We start from the raw sequence: 17,723 nt of genomic DNA, 5'->3' as shown, positions 1-17,723 counted from the left end.
GCATTATGAGACTTTTTGATGTTGTGATGGGAATGACGTTTTGCAGTGCCAGTTGGCAAATAGATATAAAATACTCAAATTATATTTAAGCTCAGTCGTGGCCATTATTATATCTTTACATCAAAGCATGTAAACATTGTCTTGACATAATTCTAACAAAATTCAACCAAATTTCATTCATCAAAATGTAAGATGGCAAAATTGCCCCCAATTGAAGAATCACCCCAAAATAACGTTTGGTGCCGCTAAAATCGTAGAAAGACTTCACCCTTAAATGTACCTGTAGTAAATAAAATGACCAAGAGGGGGCAGCAACACTGTAATGCTTAAGAATGCACATTTATCTAAAGAGTCAAGATTAAGCAAGTTTTAATAGAAGCCATTTCTTTCAAATTTTCAGCACGCAGTGTAAAACTATTATATAAAAATGCTCTAAACATTATGTATCACTTGCTTTTATTTGCTGTAATATTTCTGGGTGTACTGGATACAATATTACACACATAAATAATAAAATATCAAGATTTTATTTTTAAATATGGGGAAAAGACACCTCTGAGTTGTTATCCTCATGTAAGCTAACTCTCAATCCCTCACTGAGCGATGGTTTTAGCATTTTACTTCCCTCCTGCCTGTCAATTTAGTTGTCATTGAAAAAAATAATAATGATATAAATAATTAATAAAGTGCCAGACCTTGAAAGGTCAGAGCAAAGTCTAGTACACTTCAATAGAATACACTTCCTTTACAACACAGGTTTGTACATGTGAAATTGAATGTACCACTGGTACAACGTGACAGGAATCACCATCTGTTGCTCAAGAGTTTTGCACTCATCCAAGTGGTTTCAGAAGCGAACATGAACCGTTGGGCAACAGAACCGCATACTTGATTAGAATTACTGTTGTAATACATAGTGCACTGCAGCTGAGACACTAAAATCGCTCTTTATCTACATTTGGTCTATTTGGTGTTGTATTAGTATCATTGACAAACTATTATAGTTTTTATTATTATCTTGAAGTTTTTTTATTTTACATTTTAATTTTAGTTAAGGTTTTAGTAATTCTTACTATTAGTAAAGTTTTTTTGTCATTTTTATATTGATTTTATTCCTTTTTATTTCAGTTTTAGTTATTTTAGTACATTAAAATCTTTTTTTTTATTAATGACATTTTTTAAGGTTTTATTTTTTGTTTTAGTTATCTATAATAACTCCAGGTCTATTACAATGGTATACAGTGTAAAAATGTTTATGATTTTTGAAACGAAAGGAAGAACACTGATGGAAGTCAATATGTGGGTGGTTTGGCAACAGGTGTATTTACATAAATTAGCATTTCTGGTTAATTCTGTCATTTGCTTTCAGCCTGGCCCAAAAGGGCCATAAATCCACTCATTTTGTCTGTTAATTAACAAATATATAAAAATGGAGGAGTAGATTTCCCCCCAAAAAACTTTTCGATCAAGGTTTGGACGAATGCCCTGACATCAACATTAAATTAATATAATAAAAAAACAGCGGGAGGTAGCATATTAAAAAAAAAATAATACCGTCGGAAAACATGTTTTTAAAGAACACTCTTTCTGCTCGATGCAAATCTTGATTGCCATAGAGTTAGTGAGCCATCCTTTGTATCTGCAGAATCATTGCCACCAGTTCATGAACAGAGGATCTTTGTTTCCATCTCTCTCTCTCTCCTCTGGCAAAATTACTGATGCTCTTTAAGAGTTTGAAGGGAAAGCAGAGATTCAATGCACATAGCGCTCTCTTGGACTTTTTAGATTGTTCGCAAATTCTTATTAAACAGTGCGACCCAGACGACGCGAACATCTCAGCTGTAAAAATCTGTTATAATATTTCAGCTCGGTTGATATTTCTTTGGAATGATGACTCCCTTCCACCTTCTACCCTAGATGACCTCACACGGTATTTCACAGAAACTGGTTTGTGGGTAGGGACCCTCGGGCATTTAAGGCAAAATGATTTGAATCAGGAGTCCTCATTTTGATTAGAAAAAGAGATTGACGGGAGACGGCTGGTGTCAGGCTCGAGGGATGAACTGTAGGTTGATGGGTTGGGAGGGAATGAGCAGTGTTCGGGTTTTGGGCTGTATCGATGGGGACCCCTCCTCTGTTCGGACCTCATAATGTTGCATCAGCTGTGGGGCAAAAGGGTCAAGGGTTAAAGAAAGAGTGATAGCGATAGTATAAATATAATGGGTGTGCAATTGAAGCAGCAGATAGTGTGAAAGCATCCAACTCACTCTACTCAGAGCAAAGTACATCTCCAGCTCTGCTACCCTCTTCCCCACACAGGCTCGCACACCAACCCCGAACGGGACTGAACTGTACGGGTGATGCTGAGAGCGAGACGGGCTGGCCCTCAGCCAGCGGTCTGGAACAAAACGCTCCGGATCAGGGAAATTATTCTCATCGTGACTAACAGCGTAATGACAGAGATGAAACTGTGTCTGAGGAAAAATAGAGAGAAAACACACAAAGACTGGAATTAGGCTATTAGATGTTTAACTAAATGGAGATATTTAATGAGAGATTTAATATTTTTGAGCTGTGTGTGTGGGTACCTTCTTAGGGAACCAATATTTATCCACAATTACTTCCGAATCCACAGACAGACGTCCATTACCAGGGACAACAGGATACATTCTATGATTAAAATGCATCATATTGTGAGAAATTCAATTTGGAACTGAGCATCCTGTAAGTGAAGTTTATTTTTTAACAAGATCGCTGAACATTTCAGTCCAGCCTGAAAAGTTTTAGTGGCACATTTCAAGGCAGACTGCATTGTAAAGCCACCACATGATGCAGACTTTAAATAGGGACTTATATGTAAAAACAGGCCAGCAGCAACTGAACTGGACTTGACTGGATCCCACAGTTTAGGAGTGGTTGATCGAAACATAGGCCAATTTCTGGCAGCTACAAACCAAAACGAATCCATAACAGAATTCCTCTGGAAATATCTCTAGAAGGCATCTTTCCAAGATAAATATTCCCTGTATGACAGCAAAAACATTTCTCTTTCCAACTCTGCTTCAGGGCTGTTTTTCAGTGCTGACATTTATGATAATGACTGTTAACTCTTTCCCGCGAGCGCTTTTGAAAAAAGCTGCCAGCCACCACCAGCATTTTTTTTGAATAATTTTCACAAAAGTTTCATGGCCCCCAGAATACTTTGTTGTATGAATATCTGAACATGCATATCAGAAATAACAGACCCTCTGCTCTTATCAAAAAAACTGTTTTATTCTACAACCCGAATTCCAGAAAAGTTGGGACGTTTTTTAAATTTGAATAAAATGAAAACTAAAGGAATTTCAAATCACATGAGCCAATATTTTATTCACAATAGAACATAGATAACATAGCAAATGTTTAAACTGAGAAATTTTACACTTTTATCCACTTAATTAGCTCATTTAAAATTTAATGCCTGCTACAGGTCTCAAAAAAGTTGGCACGGGGGCAACAAATGGCTAAAAAAGCAAGCAGTTTTGAAAAGATTCAGCTGGGAGAACATCTAGTGACTAATTAAGTTAATTGATATCAGGTCTGTAACATGATTAGCTATAAAAGGTATGTCTTAGAGAAGCAGAGTCTCTCAGAAGTAAAGATGGGCAGAGGCTCTCCAATCTGTGAAAGACTGCGTAAAAAGATTGTGGAATACTTTAAAAACAATGTTCCTCAACGTCAAATTGCAAAGGCTTTGCAAATCTCATCATCTACAGTGCATAACCTCATCAAAAGATTCAGAGAAACTGGAGAAATCTCTGTGCGTAAGGGACAAGGCCGGAGACCTTTATTGGATGCCCGTGGTCTTCGGGCCCTCAGACGACACTGCATCACTCATCGGCATGATTGTGTCAATTACATTACTAAATGGGCCCAGGAATACTTCCAGAAACCACTGTCGGTAAACACAATCCGCCGTGCCATCAGCAGATGCCAACTAAAGCTCTATCATGCAAAAAGGAAGCCATATGTGAACATGGTCCAGAAGCGCCGTCGTGTCCTGTGGGCCAAGGCTCATTTAAAATGGACTATTTCAAAGTGGAATAGTGTTCTATGGTCAGACGAGTCCAAATTTGACATTCTTGTTGGAAATCATGGACGCCGTGTCCTTCGGGCTAAAGAGGAGGGAGACCTTCCAGCATGTTATCAGCGTTCAGTTCAAAAGCCAGCATCTCTGATGGTATGGGGGTGCATAAGTGCATACAGTATGGGTGGCTTGCATGTTTTGGAAGGCTCTGTGAATGCTGAAAGGTATATAAAGGTTTTAGAGCAACATATGCTTCCCTCCAAATGACGTCTATTTCAGGGAAGGCCTTGTATACTTCAGCAGGACAATGCAAAACCACATACTGCAGCTATTACAACAGCATGGCTTCGTCGTAGAAGAGTCCGGGTGCTGAACTGGCCTGCCTGCAGTCCAGATCTTTCACCTATAGAGAACATTTGGCGCATCATTAAACGAAAAATACGTCAAAGACGACCGCAAACTCTTCAGCAGCTGGAAATCTATATAAGACAAGAATGGGACCAAATTCCAACACCGAAACTCCAGCAACTCATAGCCTCAATGCCCAGACGTCTTCAAACTGTTTTGAAAAGAAAAGGAGATGCTATGCCATGGTAAACATGTCCCGTCCCAACTATTTTGAGACCTGTAGCAGAAATCAAATTTGAAATGAGCTCATTTTGTGCATAAAATTGTAAAATTTCTCAGTTTAAACATTTGCTATGTTATCTATGTTCTATTGTGAATAAAATACTGGCTCATGTGATTTGAAATTCCTTTAGTTTTCATTTTATTCAAATTTAAAAAACGTCCCAACTTTTCCGGAATTCGGGTTGTAGCTTCATGCATTCCTTTTTTATCAACACTTGAATGTGGGAGTTTCATAAGAAAGCAACTTTGAGCGAAAAGCTGAGAAAAACGCGTTTTGTCATAGACTAAGTCTGGATGGGATTCAAAACGATGATCAAAACACAGAGATGGAGTCCATCAACACCCCCAAAGCTTCACAATAGCTCGTCCTGGGTCGACATTTCATTCAGTAACGTTAGGCAGTTTTGTTTTATATGCTGCTTATTGATAATCATCGTGTTATTTTACATATGATATCCCTTGTTTCTGCTTTTTCTTCGCCTGAGTTTTGAACAGGAGATTCAGTAATCTGTCAGAAGATGCTGTAGGATTACAAATTTATTAAATGTTTAATTTAGGTTACTGAATTTAGCATTTATCTGTATGCACCTCCTGAGGCTGATTGGATCATTTGAATGATAGTGTTATGATGATTGGGAAGAATTGTTGAGCAAGCCAGATAACCTGCCTAACCGGTTTTCGCTTGATAGAATCAAATCATCCCTACATTTGCATGCTTTGTTTGGATTTGTCTCCACCTCCAAAAGTCCCGCCCCCTTGGAAGGTATATAAACTACAATATATACTGTTTGAGTTAGATTGTTGGACGAACTGCAGCAACGCACAGTGAAGTTCTCAATAAAAGAATAACTTTTGTTTGAACGCGATCCCAACGTCTCCTGGTCTCTGCTTGGACGAAGGAAAAAGTTTCTTACAATGCGTAATAGCAATTTAAAATATCGTAATATTAACATAAATCATTACTATGGTCACTCTTTACGTCTGTCTGTGGTTTTTGCAAATATTTAACCAATGAGAAGTATTAAAAAGAGCTTGTGACCAAATCTCATAACTCCATTGCCTCCTCATATGGCAAAGCCGTTTTAGCTTAAATTGTACCCAGCGTTACTCGTCGTAATTGCATTTTTACTAGTAAGAATTCAATTAGAGTGCTCTACAATTCAATTCTTACTAGTAGCAATTACAATTAGAGAGCTCTACAAATGAATTTTTACTAGTCATATGTCTCCACTGACTTCCATTCATTTTTAATTACGGAGCTCTACAATTGAATTGTTACTAGTAAGAATTACAATTAGAGAGCAGTATGGCAAGCCGTTTTAGCTTAAATTGTACCCAGCGTTACTCGTCGTAATTGCATTACTAATTGCATGTACCCAGCGTTACTCGTCGTAATTGCAAGAGCTCTACAATTCAATTCTTACTAGTAGCAATTACAATTAGAGAGCTCTACAATTTAATTATTACTAGTAAGAATTACATTTACAGAGCTCTCTAATTCAATTCTTACTAGTAACAATTCCAATTAGAGAGCTCTACAAATGAATTTTTACTAGTCATATGTCTCCATTGACTTCCATTCATTTTTAATTACGGAGCTGTACAATTAAATTCTTACTTGTAACAATTCCAATTAGAGAGCTCTACAATTCAATTATTACTAGTAACAATTACAATTAGAGAGCTCTCTAATTCAGTTCTTACTAGTAAGAATGCAATTGAATTTTTACTAGTAAAAAAAACAAATTAAAGATATGTATATTTGCAGAGCTCTGTAATTGAATTAAAGAGCTCTGCAATTACATTCTTACTAGTAACAACTGAATTAGAGAGTTCTCTCATTGGAATTGTTACTAGTAATAGTTGGATTAGAGAGCTCTCTATTTAAATTGTTACTAGTAAGAATTAAATTAAAGAGCTCTGCAATTGCATTCTTACTAGTAACAATTCAATTGTACAGCTCCGTAATTAAAAATGAATGGAAGTCAATGGAGACATATGACTAGTAAAAATTCATTTGTAGAGCTCTCTAATTGGAATTGTTACTAGTAAGAATTGAATTAGAGAGCTCTGTAATTGTAATTCTTACTAGTTATAATTGAATTAGAGAGCTCTACAAATTGTAATTGCTACTAGTAAGAAATGAATTGTAGAGCTCTCTAATTGAATTCTTACTAGTAAAAATGCAATTATGACGAGTAACGCTGGGTACAATTTAAGCTAAAACGGCTTGCCATAGAGCTGTCTATTTCAATTGTTACTACTAAGAATGCAATTGCAGAGCTCTTTAATTCAATTCTTACTAGTACTAGTAAGAATTTAATTAGAGAGCTCTCTAATTGTAATTGTTACTAGTAACAATTCAATTGTAGAGCTCCGTAATTGTAATTTTTACTAGTAATAACTGAATTAGAGAGCTCTCAAATTTAATTCTTACTAGTAAAAATGCAATTACGACGAGTAACGCTGGGTACAATTTAAGCTAAAACGGCTTGCCATATCCTCAAACTGTCTGTCAAACCTCATAACTCCGCCCCATCTCTATCGTGAATGAAGTGCCACAAGCAGTTGGAGCATCTCTGCTTATTTACGATGCAAGACAAGGGTAAATAAAGAACTGTTCCTTTGTTTCTTAAGTAAAGAAAACGCTGTACTTATTCTTTTTATATATAAAAGTATTTGAGGAGTGGTGAAGAGCGTCTTGCATTTGTCGTTGAGTCACAGCAAAAATACCCTTTGCTTAGCGCTTCATTATAATGTGAGATTTTGGCCAAATTACAGAAAAAAGAAAGGAAAAATAACGAGCGCCCACATAGCTTCAATAATCTTCATAACCTTTAAGATGATGAAAACGAGATGTGAGGATCGACTGCCCTAAGATGTAGCCGTTCTAATGATGAAAAACATGACATTCCCTGGACAAAAACTTCCTAAATTCATTTGAGCTTGATTTTGGTAAAGTGTTAATAATATAATGACACATGCAAGTATATGATCACATATAAAGCCACAATATCAGATTTGACATCACTGTTTTAAAAAAGCAAACATGTGCTTTTGCCTGTCACAATATGAGGTAAATCTGTCCCTGGCCTTACTGCATATAATAGTGAAAACAGGAAATTTCCATTAATGGCGCCGAGGAAGCATTGTCTTACAATTGACGGCGGGGAAGGAGTTAACTAAAGCTAACCCACACTCATTTCCAAAGACTGAGTATCAAGTTCATTGCAAGTTGATTGTTTCTCCAGAAGAAGTCTCTGTGTTTAATCACTGTGGAGGAGATTATTGATGTTGAACTGTTTACATAAGGGCTGTGCAAAGGTTATTGTGCTCAGCATAAACTGAATAATGTTCGGCCACTCCTGCATAATGGAGAAACCAGCTGGTCTCTTTCACCCCTTTCAAGATGCATGAACAATAAATTAGTACTGTTTTTCCCACAAAAAGTGTTCAGGGCTGGCCTAATGCACATTTCCCCTACCTGAGAATTTCTTTGATGACAGCCTTCATGTAGGGCATCCTGGTCAGGTGTTCAGCGTTCGGCTGCTCTTTATTAGGACAAACAGATGCGATCTCGTTATAGAGGTGGTTCTGTGCCTCTGCATCACGTGCAAGGTGGTACAAGGTCCATGATAGTGTGTTAGACGTCTGTCAAGGACAAAGAAAAAAGAAAGATTGACTTTAATCTTATCCAATAATGCATTCATAGATCTCAGCTGATGTTATGATAGAGACACCTGATTGGCTAAGTTAATTATGTCCAGAGGGTGAGAGTGGGCTAGAGTGCTCTCCTTTTAAAAACGGAAAACTTATACATTTTGGCCATTCATTTACACGACAACAGCGTTTTTTTTTTTGGATCAGATTTTGAAAATTATACCGTTATCGTCTACGTGTTAACTACAAAAACGCAAATTTGTGAAACCGGGGGCATCATGCGAATGTGTCTCACGAGTTCAGTCTATAGGTGCGTAGTGTTTCTTTACAAAGTGACATCACCAACTACTGGCCTGGCATGAATAATACAGCATTTTTAATCCTTTTTGCAGATCCATGTGAACGGGGATCGTTTTGACAACATTGTCATCTGTACGTGAAAAACTTTTTAGTACATTGTTGTCATGTAAATGTACCCTGAATCCTCAGCTATGTGTCGCTGAAACAGATCAGACATCAGCAAAGAATGCTGCTACACAGGTTATCAACCCTGTCTGGTGCTAAAAGTGGGACAAAATTTAGCAGATAGCTCTGGAAATCCGATAAACGGTAGCCTTGACAGACATTTACACAGAGATTAGGAGCATAGTACAGCATGTTAAAGGTCATTATTGTATCAGTTAGGGATGGGCAGGATGGTCAACACGTTCTTGTTGTAAGTTCATGGTTAATGTGATTAATGTGAAGGTTACTCAGCAAGGACACCTGTGTGAACTCACCTTGACCCCAACTGATTAAAAGTAACTACAAAGATGGATCACAAAAGTGAAGTACGCGTTTCAAAATGCGTGAACACCACTAAGAAATCGGATCTGAGTCTGGAGGACCCTAATCATTCAGGCCTTCCTTAAGAACGACTAGTTACTCAGACAAACCACCTTATTGTACACTTCTAGTGCACTTCAAATCTTAACAGTATATTTTTAAGAACTTTACTTACAGACAATATCATTTTAATTAAATAAAAGGCCACTTAAGGGTCTTGAAGAGGTTACACTTTCATGACTACGTTTCTCAACACGCTTAAGTACAGGTTGTAATAATGTAAAATTAAAAGCTTTGCTTTAAAGTACATTTTAAATCATTATGTTTTAATAGTCTTTTGTCAGAATTTTAAAAAGTACACTTGTTTTAATGTGTTGACTAACATGCTAACACATGTTAAGTACTTTATTATCATTTTAACTGTATGATTCATTTGATATTACATTAGTTAACATTTTAAATGTACTGAATTATTATGCGTTACAACATGGTAACTAAGTAACTAACCTCAAACCAAACCCTAACTCTATACTAAGTACGTGTAGTTAATTAAAATTACTCAGTACTTATTTGAGTAAGTACAATGTAACAACATCACCTTAAAATAAAGTGTAACCAAATATATTTAAGTTTACCATAAATGCTTGTCAGTACATTCAGCATTTTAACCATATTTTGAAGACAACAGAAATCATTGTGAAATGACATATAAAGATGTACTTCGGTCCTACTTAATGGAGTCAAAAAACACTGTAAAGTTCAGCTAATTGCATACAATTTTAAACTATAATACATTTTAATTTAAGTGTCTGAAAAAAATATTTTTGAAAAATATTTCTGTAATAAGCACTCTTTAAAAGTATGCTAGTGTACTTTTTCACAAGGGAAGTATCACCTAGGGATGCACCAATATTAAAATTCTGGTATGGTTAATAAATAGTTTCATTCAGTTTCAAGTTTGTGCCTGTGTGTTTGTCTCTTGTTTCTTATTTTTACAGGAACTTAATTTCTCTCTTGTTTTCGACAGGTAGATATAGAAAACACTCCCTTATCACAACAGCTGAACCAGTGGTGCAGGTTATTGTTTCTGTAACATAATCAACTTCTGAATAGTAAATCCTCAACTGAATATAACTTTTGACTAATAGCAAATCATATTGTTTAATCTACTTCCTGTCTGACTGGTTCCAAATAAACATATTCTTACTGTGTCCACGCCTCCCAGCAGAAGTTCAGTGAGGCTGATGTACACCTCTCCTAAGCTGAGTTTATCGCTGGACAACAGGTAGGTGAGATACATGCCCTCCACTTCCTCTCCACGCTCAACCTGATCATGGATCTGCTTCACCTTCTTATCAATCAGATGTCGGGCTGGACAAAAGAACAACAGACACAGACAGAAAGGCCAATCAGTTACGCTGTCGTTTCAAAAAATAATTTATGTCCAGCAACTCCACCATATCAGATAAATGTCAGACAGAGACTACAGGCGCACCGAAATCAAACAAAAGTTATTGAAATAGCTGTGAATTGAAATGTTTCAAGTGGTTTCCACAAATTCAACTGAAAATGCTTCTGCTATCTCAAAATTTCCAACCCGTTCATGGCAAGCATCTTTAGTACTTATTAGAACACACTTTTGCTGTCATGAACTTCTGCAAATGAGATGTATAACCAGACACCAGCTTCTGGAATCTCAGCCCATTCCCCATGAGCAATGGCCTCCAGTTCAGTAATGCTCTTGGGTATGCGTGCTGCAACCGCCACCTTCAAATTCCACCAGAGATTGGACATTGATTGGACAACTTCTTCAGCAAACAAGCCTTGGTGGAATTTGAGGTAAGCTTGAGATCATTGTCCTGTTGGAAGGTCCAATGATGCCCAAGTTTAAGCTTCCTCGCTGACGGCATGACATTTTCTCCTAGGATTTCCTGATATACTAAAATGAATCCATCTTGCCTCCCACATACTGCAGATTTCCAGTGCCAGAGGATGCAAAGCAGCCCCAGAGCATCACGAGCCCCACCATGCTTAACTGTAGGCAATGTTCTTTTCAGCAAATGCTTCATTCTTCTTTCTCCAGACATATCGCTGATCTATAGGGCTCGAAAAGTTCCAGTTTTGTTTCATTGCTCCACAGAACAGAATCCCAAAACTTCTGTGGCTTATTCATATGATTTTGAGCAAACTGGAGCCTACTTTTCTTGTGCATTTGGGTCAGTAGTGGTGTACGTATCGGAGTTCTGGTATGCGTTAAGTACGTTCCTTACTGTGCAGCTGAAACCTCAGTGCCTGTTGCCACCAAGTCTTACGGCAGAACTTTTGCAGTCACTCGAGGATTTTTCTGAACATGCCTTCTCAGAAATCTGGATTTAGCCGTTGATAGCTTCCTTTTTCTGCCCCGTCCAGGCAGTGTAACCACTGTTCCTTTAACTTTGAACTTGCGAACTATGTTTCCAACTGTCTCTAGGAACATTTAGTGACTTTGCTATTTTTTAATCCTGTTCCTTGTTTATGAAGGGCAATGATATCTTCTCTTAACTTTTTGGACCATTGTGTACCATGTGTACTCAAGCACACCTGGTGCAACTAATGAAGACCTTGATTAGTTGCATCAATAGTGTTTGAGACAACACCTGTTTTTCCAGATTTGTGCTGTTGTGAAAGATTCTATTCAGGGGGTTGAATAATTTTGAGACTGCAGAAGTCATTAAAAGTTGAATTTCCAGTTGAATTTGAGGAAACCACTTGAAACATTTGCTGTGTTGAGCTTCCAATTACTTTGGTTTGATTTGCTTATTGCAAACAGCTTAAAGTCTGTAAATTTTGCCAATAAACCTGATTTGCAATAATCATTTTGAATATATATATAGATAGATAGATAGATAGATAGATAGAGTTAATATATATATACACACATATTTTTATGTTAAATAAAACTTTTTACATAAAAAAGGGGTGTGAAGACTTTTCATATCCACTGTATATTGTGCATCCCAAATGCAGACATTTAACTTCAGCATACCTACGTCATACAAGTCATCCCAAGCCTGGACAAACCGTTTCCAGAACGGGAAGATGTGACGGGTCCAGCGAGGGAAAAAAAGAACCGTCTCTGAGAGCGCCAACATGTCATTAACGGCAGATATGAACCGCAGAGTTTCTGTGGGAATTTCCTCCTGTAAACAGCCTAGCCTTGTTTCGAACAGGATAGAGGAGATTCCTGCATAGTGAGGAAGACAAAATCACTACGCTGCTGTTTGCTCACATGTCACTGTGAATAGCTCCAGGATATTGTATCCCATTTACATCCATACAAACCCTCAAAGCCAAATTTGTAGAGCTCAGAGGCGAGGTCAGTGACGGTGGCCTGGTCTTGACTGCGCAGACGCAGGAGTTCCACGCGCTGTAGGAGATCAGACACAACCTCGTGAATGATGGGTGCGTATGCCGTTACTTCCTTCAGTTTAAGCATCTTAGGGTTCAGGGCACTACGAATACGATACCACTCAGGGCCTGTGCTGAAATACAAAAAAAAATGTTTTTAAAAACCCCTTTACTCACCCCAAACTTTTGAACGGTAGTGTAGTTCACCCCAAAAATGTAACTTTTTGGGGACTGAAGCTGTCAAACTCAAAAATCTTTTAAAGTCGTAAGAGAGCTTTGTGCAAGGAACAAACCAAAAAATTATTTTGTTATTATTGAGATCCACAGTTTATGAGAGTCATGACAGAAATAGTTTGGAGTCAAATCTTTTCAATGAATCATCTGATGCGGTTCACAACACTACTGAATGATTTGTTCATGAATAGAACTGATCCAGGTCTCATCAGTGAATAATGTTTCTTTGTACTATTTGGCACACAGAGGTATTGTATCGCTAGGAGGATGTGGTGCTAATGGACCACTTTTATCATACTGGTATGGTGTTTTTGCATATATTTTCCTTTTGTGTTCCATGAAAAAGTCTAGAGAAAGACAATGTGTGCTTACTCTACATGAATTCCATATGCTTGTCCTCTCATGTCTCTGTATTCTTTCCAGTGAGGCAGATCAGTACGCACTGGGTATCGTCCCTCCTGTCGGATCACCTGTGCAAGCAGTTCTGCCGTCGCCACATTTACCACATCAAACGGCCCAAAGCGTGAGCGCCAGATCGGACCATACAGGCGCTTATGCTCCACCTGCATAATAGATGGGGGGGGGGGGTGATCATTGTGTGTGTACATCAGCAATTGTTTATCATACACATTTAGCTACAAATAATACAGGGACAATCCCCCTGTATGATGTGTGTCATTCTGTAAAATGTTTAAATAGCCATTTTCCATTTAATGCAGTGGTTCCCAACTCAGCAAATGCCCAAGGGGGCTTCAAGATGACTTAAAATTACTTTTAATGCTTGTTTTAAGACAAAATGATAATATTCTTTGGGGAACCAAAAAGGTTTATTTTATGGCATCGCTGTGAAAACCTCCATTTGGAATCTTTATTGTTAAGAGTGTATGTGTGTGTGTCAATCATTGTTTAGATGTAAACAAAAGTAATCAAATTAGATCATCTTCATATAAATCGATTATATCTCTTCACGAGACTTGGACAAATCCACTCAAATAATATGGATTAACTTTAAGTTTTTATTAACTGTCCTTTCAATGGAGGGATAGAAACTGCTCAGGTTTGATATGAAACAGGCTTATGGCTTTAGAATGACATGTGGGTTATTTATGTAACAGCTAACATTATATTGCAACATTGCATTGTATGTCTTTTCTGCTTTTTTTTTATGCAATTTCTGTTTCTCCTTTTTTTTTTCATCCAATATCCAGTTGTTGATCGTCTTTACTAAGATTTCAAGTACCATCCAAATGTAAGGGAATGTTGAAATTACAAACAGGCATGTGCCCTGAACTCACGCCACAAAGAAAGCAATGTTTTGACAGAACAGTTTCCTGATTGGCCAAATCCTGTGGGTCGCATTCAGATTCTTTTTGCTGTTTACAGGGGCTGACACACAGAGACAAAGGGACATTTCACAGAAACTCTGTTACAGTGATTTGTATCTGGAAGTGGGGACGTTCTATCCGTTCAATGGCATTCAGAAAACAACCGTTAAAGAAACTTGGGAGTGCTCTGTAGTTGGTAATTGGACCCAGTGGTAATTCAGAGCTTAAATCAACCTTTGGAATACAAGCCTGAATACAACATCTTACCTATAAATGTAATCTTTATGGCAAGCTGTTTTAACCTTTATTCCTTAAAACTAACTACTAATTTTATGTTACTACTACCTTTTAAATTCCTATAACAAGTAATCCAGACTATACTGGAACTTATTTCTTTGCTACTACAGACAAATTAAATATTAGGCACCATTGAATTAAATTAAACGATAAGTACTTTTGTTTATGCCTTTATACCTACCAGTAACTATTCAAATAGTTTAGATAGTAATAGTTTAGATAGTAATAGTTTTTTTTAGAAACTAATTTAAAAGATGAAAAATTAAGAATTGGAGAGAATCAATGAATTCTGACTAATTTGCTGGCATTTGGTGAATAAGAAGTAATTGTGTAATTACTAAAAAAGTACCTGTAGTCTGATTATGAGTAGCCTATTTTAGAATGTAATATAATCTTATTACAAGCACTTGTTTTTGGAATCTGGTAATCCATATTACATAATCAGTTACTACCCAGCAATGTTAATAGCTGATATCAAAAGCACAGAAGCCTATGAAATTATTAAATACTAGGACTGTCTAAATAATTACTAGTATTTGAAACTGGAAAAGTAACTAATCACTTTTAGATTACTTACTAGTGGTAAAATAAAAAGAGCCTACTAGCAACAAATTTAGATGGGTCTATTAGTTTGTTTTAAGGAATACATGTTTAAAGGGCTTTCCATAATGTCTTCTCCTTCCACGGATATCAGCTGTCAGTATCAGACAGGATTTCCTGAGGCACCACAATTAAAAGCCATTCTACAGAATTGGTTCAAAGTCAGAGGTGAAAAAAATGTGTATTTTTTCACAAATGTTGTATATGCAAATTGTATAATATCAAGGTACACATTTCTAGTAATTGTGCAGTTATTTGGCTTTATATAGGCTAATTTAATATTCATAAAATGAACATTCGATCTATTAATAACTGTTTACATATTAAAAACATCCCCCACAGAAACATCTGTTCACATTAAGCAGCTGTTTGAGCGAAACTACTTGCAAATTCAAAACAAATGCATACAAATTTTGCACACACACACACACAAATATTTTACCTGCATTGCATGACTTTTATCCGCGTATCCTTTAACGAAGAGCCAGTAGGCGGTAGTGGCCAGACTGGGTCCCGGTAGATCATCGATGGTTTTGTATTTTCCCGTCACAGCTGTTGCGCTCTGCAAGTCTACATCGCCTGTTTGAGACTTAATGGTCCGTGCGATCAGTTCCTGAAATGGCGCATATTTTCTACCAACATGAACTGCGATGCGATCAGCTTTAACTAGCGCAGAAGACAACATGTTTGGCGTGTGTTGCAAAGGCGATATGAAACTGGTCGACCGCATACCAGCACATAGTTCATGTCAAAACACTGGGCGGGATTTCTTTTTTTCAGCTGTGGCTCAAAACCTAGTGAGCTGCCTACCTAGACAACATCTTGAGGGTTTTTGGACATCATAGGCGCGTTATCCAAGTAGGTAGTTGTAGTTCACTAGGTTTTGGGACAGTCCCAGATCACAAACACAGAGTCTGACACAATGTAAGTGACTGCCAAAAATGAAGAACCTGGAGGCGTAACTGTTTGACGTTTACTCTACTAAGGTATATTTGCTTACGGCTAGTAAGTTTAAAAAAAGAAAAAGAAATTAACACTTCTTTAATCAATGACGTAGAATAATGTGGTCAAAAATGAGAGGAAAGACATGTATAGTGTTACAAAAATATATATGTTTCAAACAAATGCTGTTCTTTGAAACTTTCTATTCATCAAAGAATCCTAAAAGATGTATCAAGGCTTCCAGAAAAAAATATATTAAGCAGTAGGCTATCTTGAGCAGCAAATCAGCATATTATAATGATTTCTGAAGGATCATGTGACTGTAATCTGACATCTGAGAGTAATGATGCTGAAAATTCAGCTTCGCATCACAGGAAAATAATTCAACCTTAAAATATATGAATACAGAAAATAGTTATTTTAAATTGTAATAATATTTGACTGTTTTTACTGTATCTTTGATCAAATAAATGCAGCCTGTGTTAGCATGAGACTTTTCAAAAACATTTTAAATATATCTCACTGAACTTTTGAACAGTTTTTTTTGCTGTAAAAATACATCACAGCTGAAACATGCACAAAAACATGCCCTTCATTGAGAACTAAACTTAATAATTGTATTGAGACACAGCGCACAGTATAATCTTAAGACCAACATCAATGTAGCACCATGAAATGTGAAATAAATATCTTTTATTATTTATTTTCATCATCATTAGCAACACTTTACAAAGTGCCAGCCGTCATAGACAATCTCATAATGTCATCCTGCAAATACCCCGATCAGTGCTGCCATCAGCAGACCACAGAGATGCCAATCATGCGTAGAATTTGAGTTAAAAAAAGAGAAAATAAAAATATATATATAAAAAAAATATGCGTACCACTGATATACAGATTTGATATAAACAGGCTTATTGGTCACAAACCAAATTGAATTATAAACATGGCTTTTCTCATACAATAGACAAAGAGAACAAACAACAGATACAAGTTCTGTACCAGATAAGTGTACCGTCTACAAAAACGTACATTTCAGAGTTCTTATCTTCTTTTGTATTTCTTTTTTTTTTCTCTTTTTTTTTTAATAACTTTTCTGTCATCAGTTGTACAAGGCGCAAGGCATTGAGTGCGCTGGCAATAATCTCACTCAATCGGCACACAGAAAAGGAGTCTCTTTGAAACACAGACAAACACACACTCAGACAATATAACACCCACACAAACAAATACAAAGTGCATTCATGACCCTGGAGTGGCAGCAGTGGCGTGTTTGAGTTGACGGAGAACTTCCCGTAATTACTTATTATCATAAATTAAACAGAATGCATTCTGCAGCTACGGAACTCTATTAAGTCCAGAGATATTTTGAAGAAAAAAAAAAAAATCCAACATTTTATATACAGGGAAATAGTCATATGATGCCACCTAGTGGTGGGGAAAAAATCTGACATTACATTCCAGTAGGAAGATTCCCGATTTGCATTAAACCATCCTCTGACCAGGGTACCAGTCATGTTGGTCTAAGTCAGTTTCTTTGGCACTGGTCAGCATTTAGACATTTGGCTCTCATTATTTAAATCTGAATTCATAAAAGAACCAGACACCGTGTGTGCATGTGGAACGGGTAATGGCATTACGGTGGCAATGAGTTCACCACAGACAAGTGCCAAACGTGAGCATCAGAGAGTGACCATGTGACCAACTTAGCCAACAAAGCTGGTAACCAGGGCAACCGTTTTCTCAGATTCTCTTGA

General features: G+C 37.0%; 1 protein-coding gene across 1 annotated transcript; it reads right to left on the bottom strand.

The window, feature by feature from the left end:
- Positions 1-1,542: 1,542 nt before the first annotated feature.
- Positions 1,543-15,918, bottom strand: cyp27a2 (cytochrome P450 family 27 subfamily A member 2). The gene is made up of 9 exons (XM_079884785.1): positions 15,467-15,918; positions 13,175-13,365; positions 12,503-12,702; positions 12,207-12,404; positions 10,389-10,552; positions 8,181-8,347; positions 2,589-2,670; positions 2,268-2,474; positions 1,543-2,162 (listed from the first exon to the last, which is right to left on the bottom strand). The coding sequence occupies exons 1-9, from the start codon at positions 15,752-15,754 to the stop codon at positions 2,046-2,048; spliced, it is 1,614 nt and encodes a 537-aa protein (XP_079740911.1). The 5' UTR covers positions 15,755-15,918; the 3' UTR covers positions 1,543-2,045.
- Between the last annotated feature and the right edge of the window lie 1,805 nt (positions 15,919-17,723).

Source organism: Squalius cephalus (genome assembly GCF_949319135.1).
Source record: "Squalius cephalus genome assembly, chromosome: 10".
Classification (NCBI taxonomy): Eukaryota; Metazoa; Chordata; class Actinopteri; order Cypriniformes; family Leuciscidae; genus Squalius; species Squalius cephalus.
This window is presented reverse-complemented; position numbering and strand designations above follow the sequence as displayed.

What these genes read in the sequence shown, in the direction of transcription:
- cyp27a2 (XM_079884785.1), bottom strand. Translation starts at nt 15,754, where the DNA reads ATGCGGTCGACCAGTTTCATATCGCCTTTGCAACACACGCCAAACATG. An exon ending in CTACAAATTTGGCTTTGAGG is followed by an intron (nt 12,405 to 12,502) that starts GTTTGTATGGAT and finishes CTCACTATGCAG; the next exon opens with GAATCTCCTCTATCCTGTTC. An exon ending in TGTACTTTGCTCTGAGTAGA is followed by an intron (nt 2,163 to 2,267) that starts GTGAGTTGGATG and finishes TTTGCCCCACAG; the next exon opens with CTGATGCAACATTATGAGGT.